The sequence below is a fragment of the Rana temporaria genome, chromosome 2 (assembly GCF_905171775.1).
Source record: "Rana temporaria chromosome 2, aRanTem1.1, whole genome shotgun sequence".
Classification (NCBI taxonomy): Eukaryota; Metazoa; Chordata; class Amphibia; order Anura; family Ranidae; genus Rana; species Rana temporaria.
In genome coordinates this window covers 120,901,669-120,918,930 of record NC_053490.1, presented here as the reverse complement: position 1 = coordinate 120,918,930, position 17,262 = coordinate 120,901,669, and the positions used below count along the sequence as shown (strand labels likewise).

The window sequence follows — 17,262 nt, the reverse complement described above, 5'->3', positions numbered from 1 at the left end:
ACGGGCAAAAGACGGGTTTTTTCTCTGCTTCCCGTCCGTCCCCCGTTGTATGCTGGGAACACTCGGCTCCCAGCACACAGCGGGAGCCAATCGGCGGGCGCAGCGCGACTTGCGCATGCGCCGTAGGGAACCGGGCAGTGAAGCCGGAGCGCTTCACTTCCTGGTTCCCTCACCGTGGATGGAGGGGGGAGCAGCAGGGTGACGAGCGATCACTCGTCATCTGCTGCGATCGGCGCTGGACTCCAGGACAGGTAAGTGTCCTTATATTAAAAGTCAGCAGCTGCAGTATTTGTAGCTGCTGGCTTTTAATATATTTTTTTAGTGGCACATCCGCTATTATGGTAGGTGCTGAGAAATTAAATACACTGAAGGTTTCATATTTTTCCTTGAGGCTCTATTGGTGAGATCATTATACTTGACTTACATGGTCTTTACATTTGTTGAGGTTTACCACACTCCCTGTGTTTTTTTTATTATGTATTTATATTATAGACAATGCAACAGTAGAACATGCAAAGGTGGGCAGAACCACCAAAACAGCCAGGAGGACAAGAACAATATATGAAATGATAGAGTGATTTGACTGTTTTAGTATATGTGGCTTCCATGATATTCTAGGTTGACTTAAACAAACAGGCTCTGCCTACAACTAAAATAACACACTACATAAATGATGTACCATTTCTTTTCGGTGGGTGAATCCTACCTTGTTTTTGCTACTTTCACAGCACTGTAGACTTGCAAGGATCTGACTTTCGATGGCATGTACCCAGGAATCCCTTTCTTCAAAACTGCCGGTCTCAAAATGCCATGTTTGTCCAGTACTTGATACAATGATGAATTCAAAGTTCTCTTCTTTAGAATGTAATGGGAATGATGAGGTACTAGTCAGTGTGATATATAAAACCATATTCATACTACAATCTGTAGTCTTTACAAACAGTAACACTATTTTGTTCTGATTAGTGGTGTTTAGTGGAAAATATTCACTAGTCTTCCATTCAGAAGATGCGCAGAAAAAAGTTTAGAGTAACGGCTCTCTATATTAAAAGTTCTGTAAGACTGAACATACATAGGAATAATTATAGCCATTGGGCCGGATTCAGATAGGAGATACGACGGCGTATCTCCTGATATGCCGTCTTATATCTGAGTGCGGGCCGTCGTATCTATGCGCCTGATTCAGAGAATCAGTTACGCATAGATTTCCCTAAGATCCGACTGGTTATCTCCTGATACGCCGTCGTATCTCTGAGTGCGGGCCGTCGTATCTATGCGCCTGATTCAGAGAATCAGTTATGCATAGATTTCCCTAAGATCCGACTGGTGTAAGTGTCTTACACCGTCGTATCTTAGGCTGCATATTCATGCTGGCCGCTAGGTGGCGCTTACGTATACGCTTCGGCGTCATCGCTTCCCTGGGGACACATGCGGTACTCACTTTGCTGATCAGGCTGCAGGAACTAGCTCTGGGAATCCTATACAATACCCTTGGGTTTATATACCCAGGATCTTTTGGATTGCCCTATCATATGCTAATATCTATCCTGTTTAGCCCAGCACTGTGAAATTTTGAATTACCGCATGTTATAGATCCCTGGATCCGAATTTTTAGTGCCCACCAGCACTTGACTGTCTGAACACCTGTATGCTTACAAATCAGTGTTGTTGATACTTTTCCCACGTCTGACTGGCTTGATATAGTCTGTCCGCCCAGCCACTGTGGGGCTAACACGCTATTGTCGCTTGTCTACCCCCAATGCGACCTATTTTTTAGATGCAATATCTTATGCTCCTGAGGAAGCGCTAAGCGCGTAACATGTAGAGCAAGCTCTTCACCAAATCTTTGGAATACTACACTGGATATGCAACTCAACATTGTACCTGTAACTGTGCTCTCTAAATGAAGCCTATATATGATATGATTGTATAGTGTTGTAATCACAGTTGTGGTATTAGTTGCTGACCTAATTTCGTTAATTTCTTTGATTTTATGTCATTCCACTTTTATGATATTTCATACTAAATAAACTTCTAGTTTTCTACATCTATTGGTACTGTGTGCCCTTAAAGCCCAACTTATTAGTCCTTTCCTCAATCGGCGCTTCCGTATAGTTACGCGAGGAATATGCTAATTAGGTATTTACACCGATTCAGAAACGTACGTCCCGCCGGCGCATTTTTTTACGTTGTTTACGTTACGCTTTTTTCGGCGTATAGTTACCCCTGCTATATGAGGCGTAGCTAATGTTAAGTATGGCCGTCGTTCCCGCGCCGAGTTTTGAAATTTTACATCGTTTGCGTAAGTCGTTCGCGAATAGGGCTGTACGTCATTTACGTTCACGTCGAATCCAATACGTCCTTGCGGCGTACTTTGGAGCAATGCACACTGGGATATTTTACGGGCGGCGCATGCACCGTTAAAACACATACGTTACGCCGCCGTAACTAAGGGCGCAAGTTCTTTCTGAATACAGAACTTGCGCCCAAAGTTACAGCGGCGTAACGTATCGGAGATACGTTACGCCCGCAGAAAGATGCGCTCATCTTTCTGAATCTAGCCCCTTATCTATAACTATATGGCATTTCAATTGTTCAGGAACAATTGGGTATCCATGTGAGTTTTTGACGCAATGAACAGCATTATATAAATCTATATCTTAACACAAAGTATAGGACCCTTTTACGTACATAAAAGCTTAGAGAAACAGTACTTTCTTTTAACATAAATCAGGTTTATATATCCTGCTGGGTGCATAAATTGCAGAAATAATTCTGCAGTTTGTTTTTCTCACTGTTTTCCTTTTGACTATAGAATTGAGCAACTCCTCAATAGCATTATTTTCTCCTCTAAAATAAGTATAGGGTGCTCAGTAATGCTGAGCCCTGCCAAGTCTTCTATATGGTCTAACTCCAACAGATCAATTATTCTAGGCTTATACCTTTAGTGTAAAGAAGGATAATGATGTGCAAGGTATGGTATTTAATAGTGACTTATCAGATTCCACTTTAGCGCAATCGTAAAGTAGTAATATATGTTTGGTGGTGGATTGCTTTTGGCAACATTACATGGCGCCGTCATTTTACATAAAAGACAGATCATTGACCCCGCCACCCAGAATGACAGAAAGATACAGCTTTTTATGCTCTTTACCTGTTTTATAAATGTTTCTTAAACTACCAAATGTTTTTAATTTCCACATTTTGCGCTTGGCTGGAAGGTGATCCCAAAGAGCAAAGCAGAAAGAATAAAAGAAGAAAGAAAGAGAAAGAATGGCAGAATTAAAGGATAGACAGGTATCAGGACAACATCGGACACACAGTAAGCATTACAGGCTAGGGTAGAAAGATCCAAACAACTGCACAATAGCTTATCACACACACAAATGCACACACATTATGCAATAGCTCTGGAGAGGCAAAAAGATAACCACATAGGTCCCATTTTAGTTTTGGGTCTGACAACTATTGAATTATAATGCAGGTCCAAAGATTTTAGTTGTGTAAGGCCTTGTACACACGAGAGGATATCCGCTGGAAACGGTCCGCCGACCGTTTCCAGCGGATAAATCCTCTGGCGGATTTGATGGCTGTACACACCATCAGATCAAAATCCCCGCGGAATACATCCGCGGTGACGTGGCCGCGCCGTCGCCGCGACGATGACACGGCGACGTGTGCGACCCTGAAAGGTATTACTTCCACGCATGCGTCGAATCATTACGACGCATGCGAGGGATGGAAGCGGACGGACTGATCCGGTGAGTCTGTACAGACGACCGGATCAGTCCGCTGGACTGGATTCCAGCGGATAGATTTCTTAGCATGCTAAGAAATTTTTATCCGCTGGGAATCCGTCGGCTGGATTTTTATCCGCCTGAAAATGTCCGCTAGGCCGTACACACGACCGGATCTATCTGCTGGAACTGATCCGCGGATCAATCCCAGCGAATCGATCCGGTTGTGTGTACGGGGCCTTAGTAGCACATAAAACTTGAGGTGTCTTTAAAAAAAAAAAACGGTCACCCAATACTGGACAGTCTGCTGGAAAACTTAATGGCATCCAGTCACCTAATCAATTATATTGCTGTTAACCAAGATATGTCTATCATGTCAGGATATCTAATGTAAAATTAAATGCTTAAAACATGTTACAATCTTCTTCCAACAAGTATATATAATAATTCTACTTACATGAGACTGCACCCTGTTGTGTCTCCACACATATTATGGATTATTCTATACAATCAGACCAATCACACTAGTGCAATCCATTTTAAGTTAAGCCCTGTACACACGATCAGATATCTGATGGAATCTAATCAGATGGATTTTTTTGTCGGATATCCGATGAAGCTGACTTTCATCAGTCTTGCCTACACACCATCAGTCAAAAATCCGACCGTCTCCAACGCGGTGACGTAAAACACGACGTGCTGAGAAAAATGAAGTTCAATGCTTCCGAGCATGCGTCGACTTGATTCTGAGCATGCGTGGATTTTTGACTGATGGACTTCCACACGGAAGTTTAGAAGTAAAGTGCATGTGTAGTTAAAAAAAAAAAACATATGCAGTGCATCTTTGTACATCTTAAGTTTAAAAATTCTTTAAATAGATATGTTGATCTGCCCCGAAATCCAAAGAGCTCCTAGCTTCCTTTGGTAAGCTGACGGCATTGTCTCTGCTGCATTGAAACCCCAAGCAGTGTTGTCAACCCTGCTGGACTATAAAACATCTTTGCCTCTTGTCATCCTAATAACATGTGAGGAGAGGGTTAGTCCAGGAGAACTTGACAGGGCTGACATTTCTGTTTGGGATTTCACTGCAGAAGAGGCAATGTTGTCAACTTATGACAAGAAGTTAGAAGCTCACTGGATATCTGTAAGGATCACCAGGTATTTTTTCTATACTTACAGTGATTGTAAGGAGACAACACATGGGCATGTATTGCAGATATATACTGGATATCATTTTATTTTGCTTACATATACTTATATATAATACAACTACACCTTGGGCCAGATCCTCAAAAGAGATACGACGGCGTATCTACTGATACGCCGTCGTATCCCTGTTTCTATCTTTGGAACTGATCCACAGAATCAGTTTCCAAAAGATAGGCAGAAGATCCGGCATGTGTAAGGGACTTACACTGCCGGATCTTAGGATGCAGTACCGCAGCCGCCGCTGGGGGCATTTCTCGTCGAAATGCCGCTTCGGGTATGCAAATTAGCACTTACGGAGATCCACAAAGCTTTTACGCTTCGTTTTTTCTCCGTAAGTATTAGTTTGCAAACGCAAAATTAGGGCTGCTTTTACAAAGTGTAAACTGTTTACACCTTGTAAAAGTAGACCCTTCTTTCCCGCGACGCTGTTATTTTTTATTTATTTTTCCCGCCGTATCTTTTTTTTTTCCCGACGCAACTTTTTTTACCCGGCGCGATTCACAAAACTCGGCGTAACGTAATTTCGTGCAATGCACGTCGGGAAAATGACGTCGGGAGCATGCGCAGTACGTCCGGCGCGGGAGCGCGCCTAATTTAAATGGGACTCGCCCCATTTGAATAGGAGTTACACAGCCGAAAATTTCTAGGTAAGTGCTTTGTGGATCAGGCACTTAGGTAGAAATTTTGCGGCGGTGTAACTTAAATGGGAATATTTAAGTTACGGCGGCTGGCTGTGGATCTGGCCCTAAGATTCTGTCTTTGCATGGCGGTGTTTGCATTATCGGATTAAGTTCAGAAAGACAAAAAAATTCTACTGTAGAATTTTCAGCTGGTAAATGAGCATTTATGACTGCATGAAAAAACAGAAAACACAAATATGAATACCATACCATCTGCCTGTCCTGCTGAGCCCTCTGTTTTTGAGGGAGTCATGTTTTTCTTCCTCCCCTTTTTCTTTTTGTCACTTAGTGGTGATGGTGGAGGCTCCTTGTTGCTGGATGGGCTGGAAATCACATCCCCAGTGGAGCTGCTCTCTATTAAAAGAGGTAAAAGATCCAGACTGAGTAGTGCTAGCTATGAAAAAGTAATGTGTTATCATACAAAACAAAGACATACGTCACTATTTTATAACCAATGTTATGAGTGTATAATCGGATGAAAGAATATTGTTTTTCCAAGAAATTACACACAGGGAATGTCACGTCACATGTCTTCCTCAGGGAGATTGTCACAGACCCCCTGAGGAAGACGCGTGACAATACCCTGTGTTGACATGTGTTGGGGAGGGGACAGGACAGTGTAGGAGGCAGATAGCTCTGTGTGCTGCAGAGGGACATGAAATTTCATTTGGTTTGATTTTAACTGCTGAGTGGTGCGCTTTAGCACCTGCAACATGGGGGTACCTTGAATGATTCTATTTTAATAAAGACGTTTTTGAAACAGTAAAACACTATCTAGGCCTTGTTTTTTTTTTAAGCGTATTTTTGTGCGTGTACTCGAGAGAGGAGCCGGACTGCAGGAGTTGGGAGTAGGCAGGCCTCCCCCAGAGGCAATCTGCCACCTTTCTCCATGCCCCGGGTGGGAATGGCGGGTGTGTGAGGGGGTCCTCCCACACAGCCTGCCCTACCTGCTCCGCTTTGAAGCCCAACGGGGCAGAGGGACTCCCTATAAGGGAGTGAGAGGATTTGCCCGCTCAACCAGCCCCGTTAGTCCTTCGCCTCTCTTTTTTAGAGACCGTGTGGTCAAAGTGCGTGCATGTTAACCCAATTTCGAGTGCGTGTGAGTGTGGTGGTTTTTGTGGGAGGGGGGTGGGCGTACTAAGCGCAGGCTTACCTCACATAGCACACCCACCGGGAGCCGAGCTGAGACCACCAAACTCAATTCACATGTAGCCGAGACCGGGATCCGAACCCCTAGCTGCAGAGGAGAATGGCTTGTCAGCGCAGTGCCAATCGCGTTGAGCCACCGCAGCTCCTTAGACCTTGTTTTTTATATGTACGGAGGAACACATCATTGGATATCCCAGCATCCCAATATGTCCATTCACACAGAACCCAGGGGTGGTTCACAAGCGTGCATTGACCAACTTAATTGTGTGGTCCCATGCCCTGAGGTGAGCAGATTCTCGAGCACCATCAAAAGATTTTGTTTGCAGCATATGAACTTTATTATGAACTTTATTTTTGATTTAGCACATGCACTGGAGCACTTTATTTAAGTTTGTGCATCTCACAGACATTATTGTTAGATTGTTGATTTAGCATATTCATTTAGCACTTTATGTACGTTTAATTTAGGCATCTATAGTTGATGTATTTAGCGTGTCGCTTTATTGAAAGTGTAACTCCACTGGCATATATCATTGGAAAGGATTGCCTGCTCCTTTTCATCTGCAAGGGGGCAGTGATGTGAATGTCTTACCTTGCAGCACTTCTTTGTCACTCTAGCGCAGCCTTTCTCAACCTTTATAAAATGGAGGAACCCTTGAAGTAACTTTCAGGTCCCAGGGAACCCCTGCCAATAATTCCTATATTTACAGCTCACAGTACAAGTGTGTGGTGGTCAGTGGAAAGAATGCTCCTTACATCGGTGGTCAATAGGAAGAATGCTCCTTACATTGCTGGTCTTTGGAATCAATGCTCCCCTTACAGATAGCTTAAAAGATCTTTGATGGCAGTGGCTATATATCTGGAAGTAGAAATTGATCATTGTTCAAGGAAGCCCTAGCAACCTCTAGAGCAGTGGTTCTCAACCTGGGGGTCGGGACCCCCTCGGGGGTCAAATGACGATTTGCCAGGGGTCACCGAATCCTGGGCTGTTCCTGAAGCCCGCAGCACTCACAGTCTTTTTGCAGCCGCCCAGCAAGGCAGTCCCTGGAGCCTGTGGCATGGCTGTGGGGCAGAGACTAGAGCTGACTGGTGAGAAATGTGAAGTGGGAGGGGCTGGAGGAGACCCTATCTTCTGATTTCGGCATAGGTGTCACTGCTGCAAGACACCACAGAGCTGGAGAATACATGGAAGGGAGGGGAAAAGAGGGTGAGAAAGAACAGGAAAGATGGCTAGAGAGGGATATTTATAAAAAAAAAAAAAGAAGAAGAACTTAAGCTAGAGATAAAAGGGAAAGCAAGGAGAACATATAGAGAGTGGTACATCCTAAAAAGGTACCACAAGGGGTTTTAATACTGTACGAGTGGAAGGGACTCAGGGAGCCCTGAATGTCCGTGGGTTAGGGGCGCAAATTACTTGTCTTGCCTTGGGTGCTGACAACCCACGCTTTGGAAATTCTACTGTTAGGGGTCCCCACAACTTAGGAACTTTTATCAAGGGGTAACCGCACTAGGCAGGTTGAGAACCACTGCTCTAGAGGAAGCCTAAGATTTCTTGGAACCCTGGTTGAGAACAGCTGCTCTAAGGCATCTTGATAAAGGGGAGCCAGACCACGAACCGGTTATTTTACTATGTGCAGGAAAATGAGTATTAAGGATTGGGCAGTACCAATAGTTTACTGGCACATTTGGATTTAAACACTATAAAGAAGACGAATAGAAAAGTTTGGTTGCTATCGGCAATACCAGTGTTTTGACTTTCCTCTAGTTTTCAAGGCACGGCCTTGGTAATATGGTGTCTTGATTGTATCTGCCATCTGTTTGTATTGTTTATTTTTTTATATTAAAGATTTTATGCAAACCAAATAAACAAATGAGGTGACAAGTTGAGTTTCAGAGGAAGAGAGAACAAAAAAAATTCAGCTGTGAGACAGTTCATTACAATTAAACATAAGCAGCCAAAACAATTAGTGTGGCTGTTTGAAAAGAGATAATTAAAACACGCATTCCAACAGAGATGATAACCTTTCATGTGCTTAGAACCCAGATGGGGTAATCGTACAAAAAAAAAGAAATAAAAAAAAAGAAGATGTCTAAGACGTAAGTCAGTCATGTAATCATTGTAAATGTTCAGCTGCATTTGTGCAACAAAACGCTTTTGGAAATACATCAATAATGTGTTAGAAGTTCACCTGTCAGCTGTACTGTGCTTTATAATTGATTTCTAATGACTACAGTCAACTCCGCACTTTGCAAAGAGTTTTGCACCCATATTAGTGGTGGTCATACAACAAGAAAGGGAGCTACATAAGACAGTCAGACTGCAGACGTAATACTGGTAATTGTCAAAAGCTGCAAGACAGGCCAGAGAAATGGTAAGAGACTGGCAGCATGCTACAGGTGTGGTTGGAGACCAGTGGCGGCTGGTGCTCAATTTTTTTTTCTTTTGGGGGGTGGGGGGGGGAGTTGGGCGCAAACAAACTGAAAAAAAAAAACATCAAGCGCAGCCACGGTGCCTATAAATTGCCGCCACTGTGCCATCAAAAACGCAGCTACTGTACCCATCAATTTCCACCAGTGTGCCTTATCAATTTCCATCAGTGTGCCCCATCAATTGCCACCAGTGTGCCCCATCAATTGCCGCCAGTGTGCCCCATCAAATGCTGCCAGCGTGCCACATTAAATTAGGTTTTGTCTGAACTTCCACATTAAGCCTGGTGAATATTCTGAGTTATTAGTGTTGGGGACAAATAGTTTTAGGACATTTCCTATTTTTACAGAGGTATAATTTTTTCCAAGTGACAAATCAGTGTTACAACTAGTTTTTTACTTTTCCTGAAGTAATCATTTTTTATTCTACAATAAGACTATAGTTTTTCTGTTAACAAGTTACATAGTTACATAGTTAGGTTGAAAAAAGTCCATCTAGTTCAACCATAAAAAAAATAAAAATAATAATAATAATAATAATAATAATATCATACAATCCCATATATCCAATTCTATACCCACAGTTGATCCAGAGGAAGGCGAAAAACCCCAGCAGAGCATGATCCAATTTGCTACATCAGGGGGAAAAATTCCTTCCTGATCCCCCGAGAGGCAATCGGATTTACCCTGGATCAATTTTACCTATAAATGTTAGTACTCAGTTATTTTATGTACATTTAGGAAAGTATCCAGGCCTTTCTTAAAGCAATCTACTGAGCTGGCCAGAACCACCTCTGCTCTTAGTGTGAAGAAATCTTTCCATATTTGGAGGTGAAATCTCTTTTCCTCTAGACGTAAAAAGTGCCCCCTTGTCCTTTGTGTTGACCATAAGGTGAATAACTTAACACCAAGTTCACTATATGGACCCCTGATATATTTGTATATATAAGGGTACTTTCATATATACTTCCTATTTCCTTCCTTCCATTTTCCACTTTAGAAGCTTCATAATGACATCTCACGAACAAGGTCTCAAGAGTCTGCTGTTCAGAAAGCCAATAGAGATAGCCGAGGCTCTGAGCTTTTACTGTCAAAGTGAGAAAATCTGCCGAATGAACTGACCGTATTGAGAACTGAAAAGAAAACGCTATGCCAGGTATTTAAGAGATTTCAGGATGCTTTATGTGTTGCTAGACAGGCATATCAAATGTTGTGTAAGGAAAAAAAAAGTTGGATCTTATACTTACCTAATCCCTGTCTTTTACAACACTAGGCATCACATGACGTCACTATTCTTCTCAAGAGATCCCTGGGGAATGATAAGTGCCTCAAATTTTGAAGACACTCCAGTTCAGTGCAAGAGCATCTTCTCTGGATCTAGCTGGAAGGATGTTACCCTTGCCTACGTACATTTTTGCAATGATATAAGCCATAGATGTCCCAGATTTGGAGGGACTGTCCCTGATTTGGAGCAATGTCCCTCTGTCCCTCTTTCATTCTCACTTGTCCCTCATTTTGGTCTGATCTATATAGTTGTATATAAAATGCACTTTTTATCTTTCAAAAAATGTCATCCAATTTCTAAACCGCAGCATTTGTAAATGTCAAAAGCCAAAATAAAGGAATAATAGTGGTTAAAAAAAAGCCCTTGTGGGTTTAACTAATCTATTTTTGGGGTTAATTCTCCTTTAAGGGGGTGTGGAGGGGTGCGTGTCGTATGCCTACATATGTTTGCTAGTAGATGTCCCTCATTCCCCTCTCAAAAACTTGGGAGGTATGTATAAGTCAGTGTTTTTGACAAAGGTGGGAGTCCTGGACCAAAGGTATCGTATATACTCGAGTATAAGCCAAGTTTTTCAGCACATTTTTTTGTGCTGAAACTGTCCCCCTCGGCTTATACTCGAGTCTCTCCCGACACTGTACTCATCTGCAGCCTAATCCCCCAGCGCTGTGATACATCTTCAGTCTTGTATTTCCCAGTGCTGTGCCCATATTCAGTCTTATTATCTTCCGGCTGTGTGTCCATCTTTAATCTTATTATGTCTCGGCACTGTGATACATTCAGTGTAAGCCGTGTAGTGCAATCAAGCGCCGCCTCCTCCTCGTCCGTGATAGGCTGACTCACTGCTGGGAAACTGAGTCAGAGGCGGCGCTTGGTTACACTACATGGCTTACACTGAATGTATCACAGCGCCGGGACATAATAAGATTAAAGATGGGCACAGCGCTGGGAGATAATAAGACTGAAGATGGGCACAGCGCTGGGACATAATAAGGCTAAAGATGGGCACAGCGCCGGAAGATAATAAGACTGAAGATGAGCACAGCACCAGGAGATAACGCTGATCAAGGTACCGTACTCGAGGCACAGTGAGGCATGGGCACAGTGAGGGATGGGCACAGTGAGGCATGGACATAGTGAGGCATGGGCACAGTGAGGCACAGTGAGGCATGGGCACAGTGAGGCATGGGCACAGTGAGGCATGGGCACAGTGAGGCATGGACACAGTGAGGCATGCACATGGACACAGTGAAGCAAAGTGGTTCACGGTGAGGCATGCAGATGGACACCCTAGGCTTATACTTGAGTCAATAAGTTTTCCCATTTTTTTGTGGTGAAATTAGGTGCCTCAGCTTATATTCGGGTCGGCTTATACTCGAGTATATACAGTAAGTGTAGAAAATTGATTTACTTCCATGGTCTTCTTGTTCTAGCAGTACGGACACCATGACACAGTGTTGCAGTTCTGGCAGTGCAGGTACTGTCATACCATAGAGTATTTCACACAGAGATATGATGCAGAGCACAGTCCAGGATTTCTAATCATCACACTATTTAAGGTCATGCTATGATCACTTCTGAGTCAGCAACTAGGCGGTGAGAAAAATCCTGACTACTGGCTGATGATGTCTGAAAATAACACTAGTACCCAAGGGCCATAGGTTTGGCACCAATAATTTATATTGTTGGCTATGAAAATGAGAAAGAATTTGCACATTGCTTCGGTAGGGTTTCCATTATAAACTGTTTAAACACTTTTTAAGCAAAGCAAAAATGCATCCCTGTAATCAAAAAAGCTCTTGAAATCAAAGTGGAAAACTACATCCAGATATTCATAATCAAGCCTCCCTACATATCCATGCTGCAGACTCCAAGAGTATAGACCAAGTCACTTTTGCAGCATAGAAGTCAGACTTGGCATATCCATGAATAACCTATTTGTTCACTAGATGGCAGTAAACTCATATTATAGGCTAGACTAGAGAATGAGAACGGTTGAAAACAATATTCTAATACTCCCAGTATGACTACTCTATCAATTCAAAAGCAATCAAACCTCAATTTAAATCTTAATCAGTGATAAATATTATTCTTTATGTATAAAAGACACATCTTTGTAAACAAAACTGATACTTAGGTAGAAAAAGTATATCTATTGCCCATAGAAACCATTGATTTTTCTTATGTAAGATCTAATATGAAAACAAGAATCTGGTTGCTTTGGGAAAATATATCTTTCCTACCGTTCTCACACATGAAATAAGGGAAATAGATTATTTGTAACCGCTAATGCTATTATTTGCCAATGCAAACCAAGAGAGTCACATGTCAAAAATGGAGCCACAGAAAGCACACAATAATGAAATAATAATAAAAAAACAACAACTAAAAACTTAACTGTAAAATGATTTAACCACTTCCATACCAAGCACTTACGCACCTTCCTGCCCAAGCCAATTTTCAGCTTTCAGCGCTGTCGCACTTTGAATGAAAATTGCGCAGTCATGCTACACTGTACCCAAACTATTTTTTTTGCATTTTGTTACCACAAATAGAGCTTTCTTTTGGTGGTATTTGATCACCTCTGCGATTTTTATTTTTTGCGCAACAACTAAAAAATGACCGAAAATTTTGAAAAAAATAAAGTTGTTTTTTTTTTCTGTTATTTTTTTGTGAATAAGTAGGTTTTCTTCTTCGATTACGGGCACTGATATGGCGGCACTGATGGGCACCGGTGAGGCGGCACTGATGGGCACTGATAGGCGGCACTGATGGGCACTGATAGGTGGCACTGATGGGCACTGATAGGCGGCACTGATGGACACTGATAGGCGGCGCTGGTATGCGGCACTGATGGGCACTTATAGGCGGCACTGATAGGCACTAGGGTGGCACTGTTGGGCATTCATAGGCGGCACTGGGCACTCATAGGCGACACTGATGGGCACTCATGGGTGGCGCTGATGGGTACTTATGGGTGGTACAGATGGGCACTGGGCATGGATGGGCACTGAGAGGTGGCACTGATGGACACTGAGGGGTGGCACTGATGGACACTGAGGGGTGGCACTGATGGACACTGCTGGGCATCACTTGTGCCCATGTTGCCAGTCAGTGCCCATTTGTGGGCACTGATTGGCATCTTTCTCATTTATTTAAATTTTTTCCTGCCCCTTCCCTGGTGGCCCAGTGTGGGCTTCCCTGGTGGTCCAGTGTGGGCATCCGAGTGGGGGCTGCGCTGATAAACAATCAGAATGAACCCCCCCTGTCAGGAGAGCCGATGATCGGCTCTCCTCTTCTCGCGTCTGTCAGACGCGAGTGAGGAAGAGCCATCAACGGCTCTTTCTGTTTACATCATGATCAGCCGTGATTGGACACGGCTGATCATGTGGTAAAGAGCCTCTGCCGGAGGCTCTTTACCGAGATCGGAGATGCAGGGTGTCAGACATGAAATCCTGCAGGTCGTCAATAGACGTCCAGTCAGGATTTCACAACCACTTCCCGGACGTCAATTGAATATTGACCGGGCTGGAAGTGGTTAAAGGATGATAAAACTAAAATGTGGTATTACATGAAATAGCTACAGGCACCAGTCACAATTACATATGTAAAGGATCCCTGCACACATACTTGCATCTGTACAGAAATGGAGAAGCTTGACATTTGTGTAACATTGTTATTCAGCCATTGGCTCTGTTAGCTGCTATAATAAACAAAAAGTTGCAAAAGTGAGAGAGGCTGTTTTTTTTTTTGTATATGAGAGTACAGGGCAATGTCAGTTGAAAATACAGTACTACAGTATACCATTTTAATTTAACGTCAAATGGATGAGTGGAAAGAGTGAAGTAATTGATTTTGCCTCCTAATCCACCTTTGTAGTTAGGTCGGGTTGTTCTCCCTGGTGCAGAAGCAAAGATCTTGGTATAACTGGTGGATCTTGGTATAACTGGTGACAGTTGCTAAGAAGACTTGTTTAGCCCAAGTCAGTGCAGAATCTCAAGTCAGTCCTTCAGGAGTTCACAGCTCTGTTCTGTAGAGTTACCAGTTTGAAAGGAACACCCTAGTTGCACCGTAGGCCTATTTTTCTGTGTGACACGGTATTGTGCTTCACTGTGCAGTTTAAAGTAATAGGCACACAGAATATGTTTGATTATTTCTCTAGCCAGCAAACTTCCTTTCCTGAAATTTTAATGTACAGTAATGTAAAGTATGGTAGCTGCGCTGTCTTAGGAGTCAGGAGGAGGTGTTTTATCAGCCCACTCATCCAGCTGTGATCAGTATCTCTGTTAGCTGTTTGGACAAACAGCCGTGAGGTGAGCTGCTAGCACACTCAGAGGTGTCATCACTGAAGATTTCATTTTTGCACATTGCATCTTGGATGGAGGTGTTTCATCTAGACACTGTTCTGTGGAGGAATTACTGGACTATTAGATCCGATCCTTATTTATAGATAGGACTTTTATCACATGTGTGATTTTTGATAGTTTTGCACTGTTTTCCACTTAATTTATGCTAGTTTTGGTGTTTGTATATGTAGTAGCCATTTTACTTTATTTTCACTGTTAAATCTGTACAGGATTATAGGTGTTTGTTCACTTTCATCTGTAGTGTTCATTTTAGTATCATCAGATACCCTTTTTTTTCTTTCACTGTTTAGTTCACCCACGGTCCCTTTTCTTCTCATTCGCTTTTTACTTCCCCTTCTCATTCCCTCCCCCACAGCGCAGCTACCATACTTTACATTATTATCACTATTTCTGTTAGGATCAGATCCACAGGTGCTGCTGCAGTTCCCCCCCCCCCCCAGTCCATCAGACAGCGCCGGAGTTCTCTATTTCTATACTAATGTACAGTGCCTTGAAAAAGTATTGATACCCTTTGAAATTTTTCACATTTTGTCATGTTACTACCAAAAACGTAAATGTATTTTATTGAGATTTTATGTGATAGACCAACACAAAGTGGCACATAATTGTGAAGTGGAAGGATGATAAATGGTTTTAATTTTTAAAAATAAATATCTGAAAAGTGTGGCGTGCATTTGTATTCCCCCCTGAGTCAGTACTACGTCTTTTTGGGGATGTCTCTACCAGCTTTGCACATCTAGAGAGTGACATTTTTGCCCACTCTTCTTTGCAAAATAGCTCAGGCTCTGTCAGATTGGATGGAGAGCGTCTGTAAACAGTCATTTTCAAGTTTTGCGACAGATTCTCAATTGGATTTAGGTCTGGACATTGACTGGGCCATTCTAACACATAAATAAGCTTTGATCTAAACCATTCCATTATAGCTCTGGCTATATGTTTAGGGTCATTGTCCTGCTGGAAGGTGAACCTCCACCCCAGTCTCAAGTCTTTTTGCAGACGCTGACAAGTTTTCTTCTAAGATTGCCCTGTATTTGGCCCCATCCATCTTTCCATCAACTCTGACTAGTTTCTCTGTCTCTGCTGAAGAAAAGCATCCGCACAACATGAGGCTGCCACCACCATATTTCACGGTGGGGACGGGGTGTTCAGGGTGATATGCAGTGTTATTTTTCTGCCACACACAGCATTTTGGTCTCATCTGACAGGAGCACCTTCTTCCACATGTTTGCTGTGTACCACACATGGCTTCTCACAAACTGCAATGAGACTTTGTGTTCTTTCAACAATGGCTTTCTTCTTGCCACTCTACCATAAAGGCCAGATTTGTTGAGTGCATGACTAATAGTTGTATTGTGGACAGATTCGCCCACCTGAGCTGTGGATCTCTGCAGCTCCTCCAGAGTTACCATGGACCTCTTGGCTCCTTCTCTGCTGAATGCTTTCCTTGCACGGCCTGTCAGTTTAGGATGTCTTGGTGGGTTTGCAGTTGTGCCATACTCTTTCCATTTTTAGATGATGGATTGAACAGTGCTCCGAGAGATGTTCAAAGCTTGAGATATTTTTTTTATAACCTAATGGTGCTTTAAACTTCTCTGCAACTTTTTTTCTGACCTGTCTGGCATGTTCCTTGGCTCTCATGCTGTTTGTTCACTAAGGTTCTCAAAAAACCTCTGAGGGCTTCACAGTACAGCTGTATTTATACTAAGATTAAATTACACACTCTATTTACTAATTAGGTGAATTCTAAAGTCAATTGGTTCCACTAGATTTTAGTTAGGGGTATCAGAGTAAAGGGGGCTGAATACAAATGCACGCCACACTTTTCAAATATTTATTTGTAAAACAAATTGAAAAACATTTTTCATTTTCCTTACACTTCACAATTATGTGCCACTTTGTGTTGATCTAGCACATAAAATCCCCAAAAAATAAATTTACATTTTTGGTTGAAACATAACAAAATTTGGAAAATTTCAAGGGGTATGAAAACTCTTCCAAGGCACTGTAGATGGATAATCATGTATTTGGGCTTTTGAGGTCTCAGACCTAAGGCTTTGTGCTTCTACCACCTGGCCATATCAGTGTTGGGAAAGATAGCTATGAGGAGGCTGGTGACTCATATGCCCATCCTTTGGAACATCTAGGAAGTAAAAAATTTGTTTTCTTTGACACTGGGTGTCAAAAACACCACTTGTAACATTTTTTTGCCCCTCCATGTTAACCACATAGGTGCTTACAGGCGTTTAAAGAAAAAAACAAAACAACAGTTGCATGTTCATGAGAGAAGCGTTCCAGCAGAAAAAAAAGCAGAGCGTGTGTAAACGAGTCTAAACATGGCTAAGCGTCTAGGTGCATTCAGCACTGAAGAGTTTATTAATTTCAATGACTAGAATAGATTATTATTCTGGCCA

General features: G+C 42.5%; 1 protein-coding gene across 2 annotated transcripts in view; it reads right to left on the bottom strand.

Annotated features, from left to right (window-relative positions):
- AGAP2 (ArfGAP with GTPase domain, ankyrin repeat and PH domain 2) overlaps window positions 1-17,262 on the bottom strand; it is a 319,347-nt gene that overhangs the window by 47,548 nt on the left and 254,537 nt on the right. Inside the window, exons 12-14 of one of the 2 annotated variants that reach the window (XM_040340872.1) lie at window positions 5,837-5,980; window positions 3,155-3,214; window positions 707-855 (exon numbers count right to left, since the gene is read on the bottom strand). In XM_040340872.1, the coding sequence (XP_040196806.1) occupies window positions 707-855; window positions 3,155-3,214; window positions 5,837-5,980 (353 nt within the window). The remainder of the gene's footprint in view (window positions 1-706; window positions 856-3,154; window positions 3,215-5,836; window positions 5,981-17,262) is intronic. The other variant, XM_040340873.1, reaches the window with a different exon arrangement.